This window comes from Phascolarctos cinereus, unplaced genomic scaffold (assembly GCF_003287225.1).
Source record: "Phascolarctos cinereus isolate Bilbo 61053 unplaced genomic scaffold, phaCin_HiC Scaffold_4;HRSCAF=312, whole genome shotgun sequence".
NCBI classification, from domain to species: domain Eukaryota; kingdom Metazoa; phylum Chordata; class Mammalia; order Diprotodontia; family Phascolarctidae; genus Phascolarctos; species Phascolarctos cinereus.
In genome coordinates this window covers 558,128,747-558,144,628 of record NW_027555847.1, presented here as the reverse complement: position 1 = coordinate 558,144,628, position 15,882 = coordinate 558,128,747, and the positions used below count along the sequence as shown (strand labels likewise).

The window sequence follows — 15,882 nt, the reverse complement described above, 5'->3', positions numbered from 1 at the left end:
TGTCATTTTATGTATGAGGATGCTGAGGTTGGTTCCATTTAAGTGACTTCCACAAGGTCCTATCCCACTGCAGAGGCATGTGAATCTGCCACCTTGCTTGGTGTCCGTGTTGTCTGCTGCTATGGTGGAGCACTGTGAACAATCCTGTCTTGGGGACTTTGTGCACAGGCTGCTGGGAAGGCCCTCCTCACCTCAGCCTCTGAGACTTCTTTGTTTGCTTCAATGCTTAGTTCATGTCTCCTTCTTTGCCATAGCTCGTATTCAATGTGCCCAGCTCCCTCCCACCTCCTACCCCCTTAATCTTGTTTATGTATTTATTTTGTATATGTTGTCTCCTGCGGTAGAATGTAAGTTCCTTGTTAGTAGGAGCTTTTCTGTTTTTGATTCTGTATCCCCAGCTCCTAGAATATAATGCCTGGTATATAATAGGTTCTTTATAAATATTGGTTGATTGATTTTATGCTGTTGAGGAGGTCCTCAGATTTCCAAGACAAGATGTTTGGCCTTCTCCGGACATCTCAAATATTGCTTCAGGGATGGCAACTTGCAGAGGCCCATAGCCTTTCTGCCGTGCTAAGCTTTCTTGATTGTGATGAAGGCCCCAAGTCATTATGAAAAGACTGGGTTCAGTATACCTTGTTTACCCAGATAGGGAAATATGATATGTTAGGAAGATTTCTGTCAGAAACCTCAAAACTCTTCCAAACAGTGCTTGTAACTCAAAGATTTAACTTTCACCTATAACAAGAATACCTGTCTTCACAGTACCCTGTTCTTCAGCTCTGCCTGACAACTGAGATGTGTGACTGTAAGACCCCCAAAGCAGAGTTACTCATTTTTCCCCCCATTTGCTCAATTACTCTGAAAGATAGATAGGCAGGTACTTCTTGCTATCAGAAAAACTGAAATAATTTTCAGATGCCTCTAGCCCTACCACTGTAACTAGGTGTTTGACATTGATCCACTTGCTTCATGAACTCTCTGGACCTCATTTTCTTCATCTGTGAAATGAGGGAGTTAGTCAAAATGAGCTCAAAGATCATTTCTGGCTTTCAAACTTTCTGACTGTTATTGTCAATAATAGATTATACAGGGTACTCCAAAAGTCTGGAGTGCAATTTTAAGCTACCAAATCTTCAAAGTTCACTCAGACTTTGGGGGGTACCCTATACTTTAATTTCCTGCCATGGACAGAAATAGCTCCTTTTCCCAAGGGCTCATAGCTCCTAGAATTTGCAGCATCCTCAGAACCCCTTCATTCTAGCGCCCTCATTTTTTAAGTGAGAAAACAGACTTCGAGAGTGGGTGAATGATATACTCAAGCTCACACGACCGGTAAATAGCAAGAACTGGTATTCTGTCTCCAGCCCTCTTCCTCCACATTCAGCAGTCATGAAGGATACCACTTTGTTACCTGCTGTAATGTAGATGACTTGCCCAGGTTACCTGTTTATTTGATGCTTTTCTGTTGCCTGCGTTTGGATGACTTGACTCAAGGTCCACTGACCTTTCCATTAGATCGTATTAACTCCTTGGTAAATCGATTGACTCCTGTAGTCATTAGTCCCTACTTTGACAGAGAACCTAGTCATTCTGCTACTTGCTAACTTGAATAAATGAGTCATTTACTCTTTTCATTGCCTTGTTTCCTAATCTGTAAAATGGCTTGTGTGAATATAAACTAGATACTACTTGAAGTCCAGGCCTTGATCCTAGGATCTTCCCAACTCCAAATCCTGACTCCGGGCCCAGCTGCACAACACCTGACACTTTGTTATTCAGTGGTTTCTGAATCCAGGGCTGGCACTCTATCCACTGTACTACCTAGCAATGCCTGACACTTAGCAGGTGCTTGTTTATTTCCCCCTTTTCTCATAATCAGGAAACATTTATGAAGCACCTACTATGTGCCAGGCATTATCTTAAGTGCTGGGGATACAAAAAGAGACAAAAAATGGTCCCTGCTTTCGAAGAACTTAAAATGAAAGGCATATAGGTTTTGTTTTTAGGTCTATCTGTCCGTAAACTTATCTACACCCTGCCATCGTTTTTGTCCCATTTCCTTGGCTGGGAGTAGTACATATGTTTGTTTTTTTTTCTCTGAAGAAAGTAGGTTCTGACTCCCTGTGGGGGAAGGTGGTGAAGGGGGAGGTCGTATGTTTTTATTAAGTACCAGCAAGCTCCAGCCTTCTACTTGTACTTGCTTGCACACATGCCCACGCAGGCAGGCTCCAAAGGTTGGTGGTTCCAATGAGCTTAATGTAGTGAGAGTCTCTGTATCTTTTAATGGATTAACTATTGTCTTTGTCTCTCTGTACCCTGGACAGAGGAGGAGACAGCTTCAGGTTCAGGATAGGCCAAGTACTCTTGTGAGGGAGTGTGGCCAAGACTCTTAACTTGATTAGCTTCACCTAGGCATTGCCACCTAATTACCTCCTAATGAGCAGTGGAAGAGCTTGAGAAGGTACAAGGGGCACAGAGGGCAGCATTACCACTCACCACTGTCACCGAAATGCTTCATAATTAAGAGTGCCCCCAGGTGTTACACCTTCAAAATGGAGAAGAAAAATCCATAGATAGAATGTGACTTGATAGACAATTTTTCCTTATTTTTATTGAGTCACTCTAGTGTGTTTTCAGAAATCAACTGAAGAAAAGAGACTTTTGGATATTTAAACCTGTGCAGCCTTCCATGGCTGTAAGGTGTTGGGGAATGTTTAGATTAAGGCCTTTCAGTCTTCCTTTACTCCTCTTCTCCTGTGAAGGTAATTGCAGAAACTTGTTATCCCCATGTCTTTTGATGTCTGCCTCTGCTCCTTGACCTCAGTGAGCAGTGCATTTGAGAGTGGTCAATGGATAGCATGTATAGAATGTATGATAACTTTTTGTAATCAGAAAGGACCTGAAAGGATTATATAACTCCTCTGGGGTTAAACAATTCTCAGAGACGCTGGCATTTTTTTTTTTTTGCCAAAAAGGAAAATGACAGGGCCTTGTGGACAATCTGCTTTTCATATCATTTCTTCATTTCAGTGGATTGACCAGTCACTGACAGATGTTAAATTTAGTTTCCTAGAGACCTCTGGAATAGGATAAATGGGTTGTGGTAAGGCATGAAAGTTCCTGAGGTTTGCATGACTAACTCTTATGATAAATACGTAGTGTTCTCGTTCCTATTTGCAAATAGTGCAGAAAGACACTCAGCTCAGTCCCCTGAAACTTCTAGCTCCATGCTCCATACCAGTACAGAATGAAATTTAATTGTGCATTCAATTTTTACCAGGATTTAGCATAAAGCATAATCTTTGAATAGCGAACTTTTCTGAAGTCACTTTAATTGCCTGTTTCTGTCACAAGGAAAGTGAAATAAACCAAAGAAATCCATAAATTAGGAATGGATTTAAGTTTGTTTAGAATCTAGAATCTGGCCTAGCTTTAATTTTGTGAAATTGTTCAGGGCAAATTCATCACATGCTGCCTGTGCCTTTAAATGTGTGTCACCTTAACCAACAATGGGAAGAACTAGCAGGGGGTTTGCTGGCAAGAGGGCATTTCCATGTAGACTTTTTAAACTGAGCATGTCATTGGACTCCCAGCTGGAATGATTTAATTGCTTTTGGATTCACACTGGGGGCATGGTGTTTAAAGGCCAGAAAGCAATCATTTGAACTACTGTACCAAATTTCTGCTTGGCATTTGCCTGGGTGGAGCAGTCCGCTGCCTCCTGGGGGATGTTTCATCAGCCTTTAGTGACAGAATGAAGAGATCTCTAGCTTTCTAAATTTTAAAAATTTAGCAGCTTTCCCCAGTGTGCCCCTTTCCCTGACTTCCTATAACTATGATGTTCTATTAAGACAAGTGAATTTCCCAGAATTTTTATAAGTGGGAGGCATGCTAGTCCTTTGTGAGCAAATTTAAATATGGAACTAAGTTTCCAAATATATTTTTAGGCTTATAGGTACAGCTGGAAGATGCTTTAGGGACTGACCCCATTATTTTCCTTTATAGATGAAGAAATTGATGCCCAGAGATGTTAAATGATAGTAAGTGGCGAACTTGGGCTTTGCTTCTAAACGGTCTGACTCCAAATGCAGCCCTCTTTCTCCTGTTCTGCCCCACCTGCCCTAGGCCTCAGGGAGTTTTATGGCTTCTTCCATGGCAGGGGCTCTTGGTTAAATGGACTTTACACTAATCATTAGAGCCCAGATCAAACACGTGTCACACCGTTACTCCCTCCCTCGCTATAGTAACCGATCGTGAAGAATAGATTCCAGCCTAAGCCTTCTAACAGGAACATCTAGAGGGGAAGGGACCTCAGGCCCCTGGTCTGTCTGCCTCACTGTGCGTAGTCTTTGTCACGAAGGTCACAATCTGGGAATTGAGATCAGACCCCAAGACATCTGACTCCAGGTCCGTTATCCCTTCCTTTTACCAGCACTGTCGTTCTACCGTATCTTCCTCCTCCTTTTGCCCTTCAGGGCTGCCCTGGATTGCAATGTTAAACAGATTTCACCTGGGCAAAAATCTCAGCATGGAACGGGCGCAGGGGTGTGTGGGGGAGCCTGTTCTGACTAGCAAGCTATTTTCATTGTGAACATTTATATCTCAGAAATCTGGTAATCGCTACAAATCAGGGCTTGGCTTATTGTTTTATTGATTGTAAGCTGAAGAAAGTGTGGATAATTCAGATTAAACTGAAATGTGCCAGTACTTTTTTGGGGGAGGGGTAAGAACGTATTTGTTCAACATTTACCCACTACCCCTCTATTTCTCTGTTGCTCATCAGAATTGAAGTTGAAGGCTCAGAGAATGAAATCATTACCAGACTAGAGACCTCGAGACTGTAGGCTAATTAATAACAACAACATCAACAATAATAATAACAGCATCAACGACATTAATAATAACTGGCCTTTAAAAGTATATTGCATTAAGGTTTACAAAGTGCTTTACCTCCATTATTTCATTTGAGCCTCACAGCATCCCTGGATGAGTGTCATAGTGGGATTTGCTCCATTCCATATACTTTCCCAGGAGTGGACTTTGTGTATCCAGAGATGTCTGTCCTGAGTCAGTCCACTGAAAAGCAAAGGGTTCATTGTTTAATGTGATGGTTCACAATTACTTTCTGTACTGCTGTTCTCCCTACAAAATTCACTACTGAATGATTCTGTGTCTGTTATTTTGAATAAATTATTGAGAGGTTGTTCATAAATGGTGTGTGTGAGTGTGCCCAGGTATGTGCTTGTGCCTTCATTCTGTCTACCTTTGTGTGACTGGAGTACCTACATAGCTCACTTGTCACACAATCTGGGATGGCAGTTAGTCCCACGTTCTGCCAATCAGGCAGAATGTCCAGCTTATAGTTGAGGACCATTAATGATGGGGGGACCGAGTCTCATTCCATTTCTGGACACTTCTGATTGTTAGGAATTTTTCCCTAATATTTCTGCCTAATTCTGCCTTCCTGCAGCATCCACTCCTTAAGCATTGTTTTCTAAAACTTTCCTTGTAGAAAACCTTACCAGTATGAATAGGAAGAATAAAACTATTTTTGGTAACACTGTTAGGAGGTGGCATTTTTAAAGTATTAATTACACCAGTATCAAGATATACTGGGTCAGCTACGTCAGACAGGGGATAGAATGCCAGGCCTGGAGTCAGAAAGACTGATCTTGAGTTCAGATCTGGCCTCAGACACTAGCTGTGTGATCCTGGGCAAGTCACTTCACCTTGTTTGCTTCAATTTTCTCATCTGTAAAGTGAGCTGGAGTAGAACCACTCTGTATCTCTGCCAAGAAAATCCAATTGGGGTCATTAGGAGTTGGACATGACTGAATCACAGTACTCAAAATATAGAAAGCATCAAATTATTTGTGAGCTTGTTTATCATCTTCCCCCTTTCCCTTATTTTTCCTTTAATGGATAATTTAGTTAGGCACTAATAAGAGTCACTCTTGACCACTTGATCAGAGCACTGGCAGGGTTGTATTTTCTTATAATAGAAGGAAGCTATTTATAGTGGCTAATTGCCTTGGTGGAGCTTTCAAAGAAAGCTCCGAATAAGCATTTATTAAGTGCCTGCTATGCGTCAGACACTATGCTAAGTGCTTTTTAAAATTATCTCTTTAATTTAATGTAATTAAATTAATGTAATGTAATTCTTACAATTCTGTGAAGTGCTATTATTATACCCATTTTACCGTTGAAGAAACTGAGGCAGACAGATGGTCAGTGATTGGCCAGGGTCACACAGCTAGAAAGTGTCTGAGGCTGGCTTTGAACTCGGGTCTCCCTGACTCGGAGCTCAGTTGTTTTAGCTATTGATCTCCTAACTGTTTCTGAGCAAAGGAAATTGTCTTCTTGCCTTCAACACATTTTCCTGCACAATTCTTCTCCCCCCACCCCCTCCATTTAATAAAAATCATTTTGGGGGGGGAAAGGTTATATAGTCCTGTGAGAGAAGAAGACTACCTTATTGTAACATTATCATCATCTTGTTAGTTTAGAGAACATTTTTACTCAAGAAATAGGTTGTAGACTTTTTTAGTAGATGGATGTTACTGGTCTGAAAGGATAATCAAATGAGACAAAATATACAGGGTTATCTCTTCCACATCACCACTTTCCTCATCGAGGTTTCTATATATCATAGGTAGGCATAAGAAATTAAACAGAATTTTTTGGGGAGTTTTGCAGAAGCTCCAGACAACATGAGAAGGCTAGCAGATGACACAGAAAAAGTTTAAAATAAATGTATGGCATTGTATGATATCAACATATTTTGTGTTTTAATACCATAATAATTCAGACCTTTTCTCTGGTATGAAGGGAGGGCCAAAAAATTTTATGCAGATTTTCCACACCCCTAACATCCATGATGTGGAAGGGATAACTGTAAAGTGCTGTGTAAAATACACACACACACACACAAACATTAGCTATTAATAAAAATAATAATAAAGATCTGAACACAGTAAAAATTACACAGTAATGGACATGCGCACAAACCATTCTGTATTTATAGTAACCAATTTCAACTAAAATAAGCATCCTAACAAGTATTCATTTTGCTTTTTAGAATGTTTTGCCATTAATAAATATTGACTAAATACCTGATATGTCTAAGGAACTTGAATACAAAGATAAAAACACAACATCCCCTACATCAAGGAGCCTTACGTTCTACTTGGGTTATAACTTGCACATCTGTACGTAAATAAAAATTAGGTGGTAGAGGTAGATAGCATGATACACCCAAGAAATTTGGGAGAGCCTTCACAGAGAAATTGGCATCAGAGCCAAACCTTGAAGGAAGCAAGCTAAGGGGTCTAGGAGGTTGAGGTGAGGGACGAATGTATTCCTGCTAGCGAGGGCATCCTGTGGAAATGTGCGATCCATGGAGATAGAATGTCGTGCTCAAGAACATTCTGGTTTGGCTGGAAGGTTGAGTTGGTGAACGAGCATAATGAGAAACGACACTAGGAAAAAGGATAAGTTAGAGCCAGGTTCTGAAGGGCATTAAAGCCCAGGCTGTTGGAGAAATACCATGGTTAGACCTATGCCTTAAGAAGATTATTTTGGCATCTGTATGGAGGATGGATTGTTGAGCATTAAGCAGGTTTCAACCAGTTTTTTATTGGAAAATTCCAGAATCCATTATGTATGTTATAGTGAAAATATTTAGGCATACTTAGTTGTGGTTTTGTTTTGTTTGATTTACTTGTTAAATTTTTTTTAAAAAAATCAGAATTACTAGTTCCATTGTAATCTGAACAATTTCATATGTAAATGAGATGCTTTACATTTTTTCAACACTTGGAGGGTTTTTGTTTTTGTATTTTATTGAGTTTTGAGTTTATTGGTGGTAGATAGTCCCCATCTCTGTCACCCCAAACACGATGCAATCAGACCACAAGAACAGAATCATCCAAATCTCAGACTTGCAAGAGACTTCAGAGGTTAACTAGCCTGACCCATGTCTGAGGAGAAATCAAACTCTTCTACAATACTGTCGACAAGTAGTCATCTAGCCTTTGCTAGAAAATCTCTAGTGAGGGAGAAAGTGCAAAGCTCCCCAAATCCACTCTTGGAGAGTCTTATCACCCCAGTCGGTCATAGATGTGCTTTATTTAGATTTTCCACCTGTTGTATAGACATTTTAAAAATAATGGTAGCTGGCAACTTTAAAACACTACGCAATTGAATGCTAAGTCTTCATTGTTCTCTCACTCTTAAAGAGGGTGTAATTTTCCCTGTTAGAGCCACTTGGAACTCTAGTGTTATTGGGGAGACTACTTTGTGTATTCCTTAGCTGTATTTTTGTGGGAAGGCCTTTACTCTTGGGTGGTAGGAGAAAGAATCCTTGCTTGAACACATTGGTTCATCTTTTGGACCATTGCATGCAATTTTCTTGCGTTTCTTACATACTTTATAAGTTGAATAACTCTGTTCCTATTACACATGCTTAACTGACCTTGCTAATTCATAAATTATTTATTAAATTAAAGCTAATTTATTAAAATGAAGGATGATGCCCACATTGTGCCCTTTTGATAAAAGAAGGCGAAAATGGATTGGGAGTCAGAGGACCTGGGGTTGAATATCATTTCTTCTGCTTACTACCTCGGTGTTTATGCCTCAGTTTCTTCATGCCCTCTTTGTCAGCGTTCTAACATAGAATCCAAAGCCATCCTTCAACATCCTTAGAGGATTCTGTCAGAGGAAAAGTTTAAAAGTGTTCAAGTCAGCCGATATTAGTACTTAGAGGCCTGTGTTTGCCCTGGATCGAAAGCTGTCCTAGGTTCTGGGAAGACTTGGCTCTGACATGAATGGTGTGACTCTGGGTTAGGCTCAGAAACGTAGGGAAGCTGCTTGCCTGCATTGGCAGAGGCGCTGTCCTCATCTGGGCTTTCCCTCTGTCAATAAAAACACAGTTCCATTCCCCATCCCTATTAGTGCTTAACAGGAAAATTCAGTTACCTATTACCATAGACTTTAGTCATGCTTGTAACCCCAGTTTTTAAGATTTAAGATGAAAATAATACATAAAACTTTGTAACTCTGTACACCTCTTATAACACACCGCTTGGTATAACCCTGTCTATGGGCCAATTCAGTCAATAGGAAGCACTTACTATATGTAGATGCTTGAGTTCCTTCCCCCCTCCCCCTAATCAGGATTTTATCTTCTATGAAGATCCCTCTCTGCCTCTGTCTCTTACTATAACTGTATCTGTGTCCTAATGAGGAACTCTCTAACAGGGCTCTTTCTGTTTTCTTCTGTGTCTGTGTCTGGTGCTAAAGTAGGAGCCCGGTTTTTGCTTTGGGCGAATAGGGTTACTTATTCCAATTGCACACGCAGTATTAAAATCCTTTTGACCTGTTGGGACAGGTTGGCAGACATTCCATTGTTTTCAGACAATAGGGCCTCCGAGTTGAACCGGCTCCAGAAAACAAGTGCTGCTTTTGTACAGTAACACGAATTTAATGCCAGTGAGTTGATTGATTCCCTGTCATGTTGCTCTCCACCCCCAGCCCCTCCCCCATGGATGCCTTGTAATGACATGAAGCTTGCATTTAAATTTCTGGCTCATGATCAGAAACTTCCTCTTGCTCTGCGGTGACATTCTTCCTTCATTTAAATTCCTACCCTTCCCACTCCTTGTGGGGACAGAGATTGTCTGGTGTTTGATTTTGGTGGAAATGTGTGTTTTTCAGTTAGTTCTGGTAGTGTGTCACATTCTCACATTGCCATCCTTCTGGGTTATCCTCCTTTGTCTTTTCTCTGGGCAGACCTTTTCTGTCTGTCCTACCTGGGGTAGTTCATTGGCCATATGGGGGCCAGAGGGTGGGGAGGGGTCTGCGGGACAGCTGGGCAAGACTGTGTTGCAAATGGAAAGCCCACTGACTGAGGAACTTTTATATTTTCCTGTTCACCTTAAAAACAAAACAACACTTTGAAACACCACGGTTATCTCTTGGCATTTGAATGTGGTATTATCACGAGTCTGTTTGAAATCGCAGGACTTATATGGTGTCTGCTGCCTTCTTATACCACAGAGATGAGAGGGTGGAGAGCAATGGGAGCTTGTCAGCTGTATTGAAAAGATAAGTTATTTTCCTTTGGGGTATGGCTGGGGCTTTTACTGATCACCTGTCTTGTATTTGCATAATGCCTTTATCCAGAAAATAAAAAAGTTTGTATGGATTTTGAATGTAAGCTTATAAATATTCCTTTAGGAGAAACTGGGGAGATAATTTTATAGGATTTGTCGATTAGGCAGCTGAGGTACATAAAGTTTAGCTTTGCAAGTCAGCAGAGGAATTGAGATTCGCATATAATTGGTAATTTTTAGAAGAGACATAGCTACCCAGTTTTCCATAGATGGGACTTGAATTTTGGGGATGTATCTAATGGCGAAACTTCCTAAGTGGAAACTGTGCAGTGGCTTTTGGAAAATGTAGCAGGCCTCCTTTTTAGAGATGACAAGTAGGTTCAGAGACTTTTCTAAGAGTATTTTGTCCTCCTTTTCCCTTTTCTTGCAGTACCTCAATGTATGCAAAGATCCTTATCTCTGCTGGGTTGGGATGGCTTTAAATCCAAATACTAGGACTATTGGTTTAAAGAACTGGCTTGAGGTGGTATGCAAACAGTTGTCTAAATGCCATTTAACTCTGGAGTATGTGTGTGCAAATCAGTATATTTGTCTCTGCTCATTAATATAATGCTGTTTGTATGTGAGCACAACACAATTTCCTAATGCTGTTCAAAGCCATGAAAGAAAAACTAGTCCAATTATTTCTTTTAATTAGGGACCGTGTGACAAGGACTTCTTTACATCAAGCTTTCTCTCTCTTCTCTTATGTTCACAGGGTTTTAGTCTTTTCCTGTGAGAGTGAATATTTTTTTCCTTTCCCTCCTCTCCCCCTCTCAAGAGTCTTACAAATTAAGACAAAAGATAATTACTCAGAAGAGTAAAACTGGCAGGTTCCCACGACACTTAAAATTAATGAGCTGTTGAGTACAAAATATACCTTGTCTCGGGTTCAGTCTCCTTTGCCCCCTGTCCCTCCCTTTCCTCTCCCCCCACACCCACCGCCACCCCTTTTTAACACAAGATTTGACTTTCTGGCAGTGTTTGCTGTCTTGGCGTTTTGCAGCAATGAAGTAGCAACATGATCTAGAAAGCAGGTCTATTTGAATACAGGTAAAGCCTGATTCTGCCGTGTCACCACTGCTGCTGCTGCCCCCTTCCCCGCTAACCCCTTTACATTGTCACCAACCAGAATAGGATCTGGCAGCTTTCAGGTCCTTCCTGTCCTGTCTTATCAAATTGTGTTTGCTTTGTGTTAATGATTTTTTAAAAAGTCAGTCATTCAGTTTACTTGAGTGACACTTTGTACAAAGGTTGCTATCCTTCTCTCCCTCTTTCCTTCATACCCCATGATTCCCTCTTCTCTCTTCCTCCATCGCCTTTATAGTTTGTAGAAAGCTACTGGTTGGCAGAGTTTGTCAAATGATGGTGTGCGGTGTTTGCTTCTAAGTTAGCATTGAGAGGAATTAGAAACACTTTTAATTTGTATTGATAACTATTTTTTTTGACATTGCCTTAGTTTCCTCATGCCCTTGCCTCTCTGCCTTGAATTCCTAGAGAGCCATCTCATATAATAAAGAATATTTTTCAAGAAAAGAATAAAAATCAACAGAAGCAGTCAGTACCATTTTCTTGGCTCTGCTGACTTCACTCTTGATCAGTTTACTTAAGTGTGTGTTCTGTATTCGCCCTATTAGTCGTTCACAGCACAGTAATATTCCATTATATTCATGCATTACAATCTGTTTAGCCATTCCCCAGTTGATGGGTATCTACTTTGTTTCCAAATCTTTGCTTCCTCAGAAAGTGCTGCCGGAAGTATTTTGGTGTATTTAGAAGATATTTATCCGATTTTGGTATCTGTTGTGAAGCAGGATAATTATTCAGGGTGATCGCCACTTAGAATGGGGACTGCCTGTATGCTTGTCCAGTGTCTTGGCCTTCCAAAGGAATCATTAAATGATATTTACTGTAATTGATTGTACTTTTGGGGATATCTGGAGGCGAGAAGAAAACCATGTCAAGGTCTTTCATGTATACATTTGTTTTGATGGCCCTAGATCTCAGGGGTACTCATGAGAAATAAGACTAGTGTGGCAGACAAAAAGAAGTAGAAACAGAAAAAAGCTTAGGATTTGAAAAGGGGGAGGGAAGGAAACAAACGTTTCTTAAGCTCCTATTGTGTGCCAAGCTTTACAGATATTCCATCGTTTGAAAACCAGGAACTTTGTTTGAATCCTTGCCCTGTGATCCTGGGCAAATCACTCCTCATCCTTAGCATGAAGGATTTCTGGCCTATGCACCAATGCATGTTACACTAATTGCATTGATGTGGCATCAACAAAAGACATCATGATGGCCTTCCCAGTAAAGGAGCTGTGTTCACTCTTCATAAATCCATAGATTCTCCATAATGACTCAGTTATATAATATGTGTGCCACATCATTTGCTCACCTGTGAAACACAGAGTGTAATTACAGTGGCCCTTTTAAAAGAGGAACAGACTGAGATTCTGAGAAGGTAGGTGACCTGCCCAGAGTTCCCCTACTGGGAAGGGATGGAGTCAGGATCTGGACACCAGGCTCCCTGACTCCTGTGCTCTTTTCTTTTCATTGGTCAGTATTGTTTGTTGCTAGGTAGAATGTTAGAAACCAGAGGGAGCCTCTGGAAGTTTGTGAGGCAGAGCAGGGCATACTTGATCAGACTTGTGCTTTGCAAATATGAATTTGGTGGCTCTGTCCTTTCCAGGTCTAAGATAATTTTAAAGCTTTTCAAACCTACCTTCTAGGGGTTACTGTGCTTCCTTCAAATTCATGCACTCTGGGATGCAGCCAGACCAGGCCAAGTTGTTGTTGTCCCCTGTACATGACAGTTCATCTCTGCTCTCCGCTTTTTTCTCCGGATGGCCTTCTTTGCCCAGCTTCCTGCAAAGGTCATCTCAAGTGCCACCTCCTCTCTGATACCTTTCCTGATTCCCCCAACCCCCGAGATTATTTCTGTATTTACTTCTCATATATTTTGCAAATGCTTTCCTGTTGTTTCTTGTTGCTGCTTAAAGGCCCAAGTACTGTTTGAGTTATGTTCCCAGCCCATTAAGAAATGTTGCTCATTGTGGTTTGAATCAAGTCGAGCCCCCTTCATTTTTCTCCACGAGGGGACTCAGACCTTGAGAGTTTCCTGTGTTGCCTCCCACAACTCATATAAGTGGCTGAGATTGGCCATCAAGGGATGGTTTATAGTCCTGATTTTTAAAAAAAAATCCCATTGTTCTTTGATTTCTTTTAAGATGTTGCTTCCTGTTTATCTCAAACCTTGGTGCAGATACCACTAGCTTGGGCATGATTGATGCTTTCTGACTGAACCTTAGGTAATGTGGGTTTTCTAGAATGTGGCTTTCCTTTATTTTCAGAGTGGTTTTTTGACATGGAAGGAACCAGAGACAAAATACTCAGGGTGTCAGATTGAGAGTTGAGTCCCTGGAGCTCAGTTTTCCTTCTGAAGCTCAGGGGCATTGCTGAGCAGTGACATAAAGAAGTATGACCATGATTGGAGGGAGAGAAGGAATCTTAAATTGTTCAGATGCAAAGGGGCACTGGTGGACTGAAAGCTAAATAGGAAACAAGGAAAAGCAGTGAAATCTTCCAGTAGAATGTTCAAGGAAACATTCGCAAAAACGTTTGTAACTGCTGTCATATTAATATCATGGTAAGGGAAGGATTCTGACCTGTAAAGTAGGTGCTGATGTCATTGGTACTGCTGTGTTACCCATAGATGAGTCAGGTGATGCTTTATTGACTAAAATGCAGGCTCTTACCGGGCTGCACACTCACCAGAATTAACAAGAACATATGACTCTGCCGTATTTGAAAGCGAATGCAATTTCCTCATTGTTTTCCAGTAGTACATCAAGAGAATTGCGTTATTGTGTGATGGAGGTAGCATGGTGAAATGAGTAGACTCCTTCCTATTCTGGAGTCAGGGAACCAGGCTTTAAATCCTGCTCTTGTCTCTTTTCCAAACTTAACTTTTCTGGGCCTCAGTTTACTCATTTGTAAAATGAAGGAGATGGATAAGAAGATCCCATGAGCTCTGTAAGATTAATATTTTTCTAGCCCTCAATTGTCTTGTGCTGAGAATAGGTCTGGCATGGGCCGGCACTGTGATTTCCAGCACATTCTTCCATAAAGAATCTGTTCTGCCTTAGCTTGAAGTATGTGATACCAAAAACATACTTGACTTTCGTTTGCATCATTCTGCTTAGAGGGTGGTGCCTGAAGGTTTGCCATGTGCTCACCTTTTTTTGGTGTTGTTTCTTTTATTCACTGAGGTAAATTTTGAACATGAGGGTACCTGATAGTTGTGTTAGTTTGTGGTAAGGAAGCAGTTGAGTTATCTTTTTGGTGTTTTAAAGAAAATTGACTTATGTTTTTGCCAAGGTCAATTGGTATTTGTGGAGGTATGACTTATTTATAACATGCAGCAACTCCGTTCATCTCTTCTAGTGTTCAACGGTTCCAGCAAATCCTCAAAGGAGAAGGAACCTGCTCCGAAACACAGAAGCAAAGAGGCCACGCCAGGGAAGGAGAAGAACAGCGATCCCAGGGCTGAGAGCCGGAGGGAACAGGCTGCTGCTCCCCACCCCCCGGCCACAAACACAGGTTCCTCAGCTAAAGGGCTTGCTGCTAACAACCACCACCACACTCTCCATAGATCGGCTCAGGACTTAAGGAAACAGGTAACTGCCAGGGTTGTGATTGGGGTTGTGGTCACCTGGCAAAGGATTCATGTGCGGTCAGTGTTATTCTTCTTCACCAATGTACTGTAAAGGGCAATTTGAAATCCATTATTTTGGGTAAAAAACAAAGAAATAGAATAATGGGCAAGGATTGTTACCACGATATATGAGAGACAGAGAGAGACAGAGAATATGAATCATGTGCGGTTCCTATTTCAGTGCCATTCTGGCATAGGGTTAGAGAAGTATGGAGAGACCACTTTTTTCCCCCTTGTTTACTGCAACTTCATTTTAAACAGAGAACAGGTAGCTTCAATTATATTTACAACAGAGGCTGATAAGTATAATATCTGTGGTCGGTCCCGTCGTTCTTAAACTCAGCTCCCTGACTGGCGTGCTTTCTCTCTCTCTCTTTTTTGTCTCTAAAATGTCTTCATTCCCAGCATTCTAGAGGCATCTAGATTGCTAAGCAGCCCTCATTAGGCGAGATGCTGCTAAATTTTCTATTGTCAAGGGATGCCCTTGAACCTCGAGCGCTGATCTGTGAGGCCAGAATGCTTTTGAACTTTGCCCACCAGCAGGGGATAAAACTGCTTGGGAAAAATAAAGTTCTGCTTATTCATGCTACCCCACCCACTCAGTGCAGTCAGCAGCTAAGCACTTCTTGATTATTTCCTGGCCAATTTGTTTAGGGTCCTGCTGCTTCCATGGGGGCATCTCTTTTTTGTTTTTGTTGCTATCCACAGCATTCATAAGCATGGTTTATAAAAATGAAGGCCCACCTCATCCTAGCAATTCTCTCAGTCCTGAGAGGCAAGAGCAAAGGAGTTTCATGTTCTGGGACATAGATCCCAAAGCAAGGCATTTCAGTGGCGAAATTAGGATCACGACCTAGTGTCCCAGGGTCACCACTCCCTTAGACATGTAGTGAGCCTTGCAGATTCAGTGGACTGCCTTCACAGCTCCATTTAAAGTGGAATTCTTCCTTCATGTCAATGAACCTTGTTTTCTGGGATTTAAGGTGGGGAGGGAGGGGTCCAGGGGGAATG

The 15,882-nt window shown here is 41.3% G+C and overlaps 1 protein-coding gene across 4 annotated transcripts in view; it reads left to right on the top strand.

Moving 5' to 3' along the window:
- Nucleotides 1–15,882, top strand: part of JARID2 (jumonji and AT-rich interaction domain containing 2) — a 334,127-nt gene that overhangs the window by 262,698 nt on the left and 55,547 nt on the right. For all 4 annotated transcript variants that reach the window (XM_020986790.2, XM_078153580.1, XM_020986792.2 and 1 more), the window contains one exon: nt 14,601–14,833. In XM_020986790.2, the coding sequence (XP_020842449.1) occupies nt 14,601–14,833 (233 nt within the window). The remainder of the gene's footprint in view (nt 1–14,600; nt 14,834–15,882) is intronic.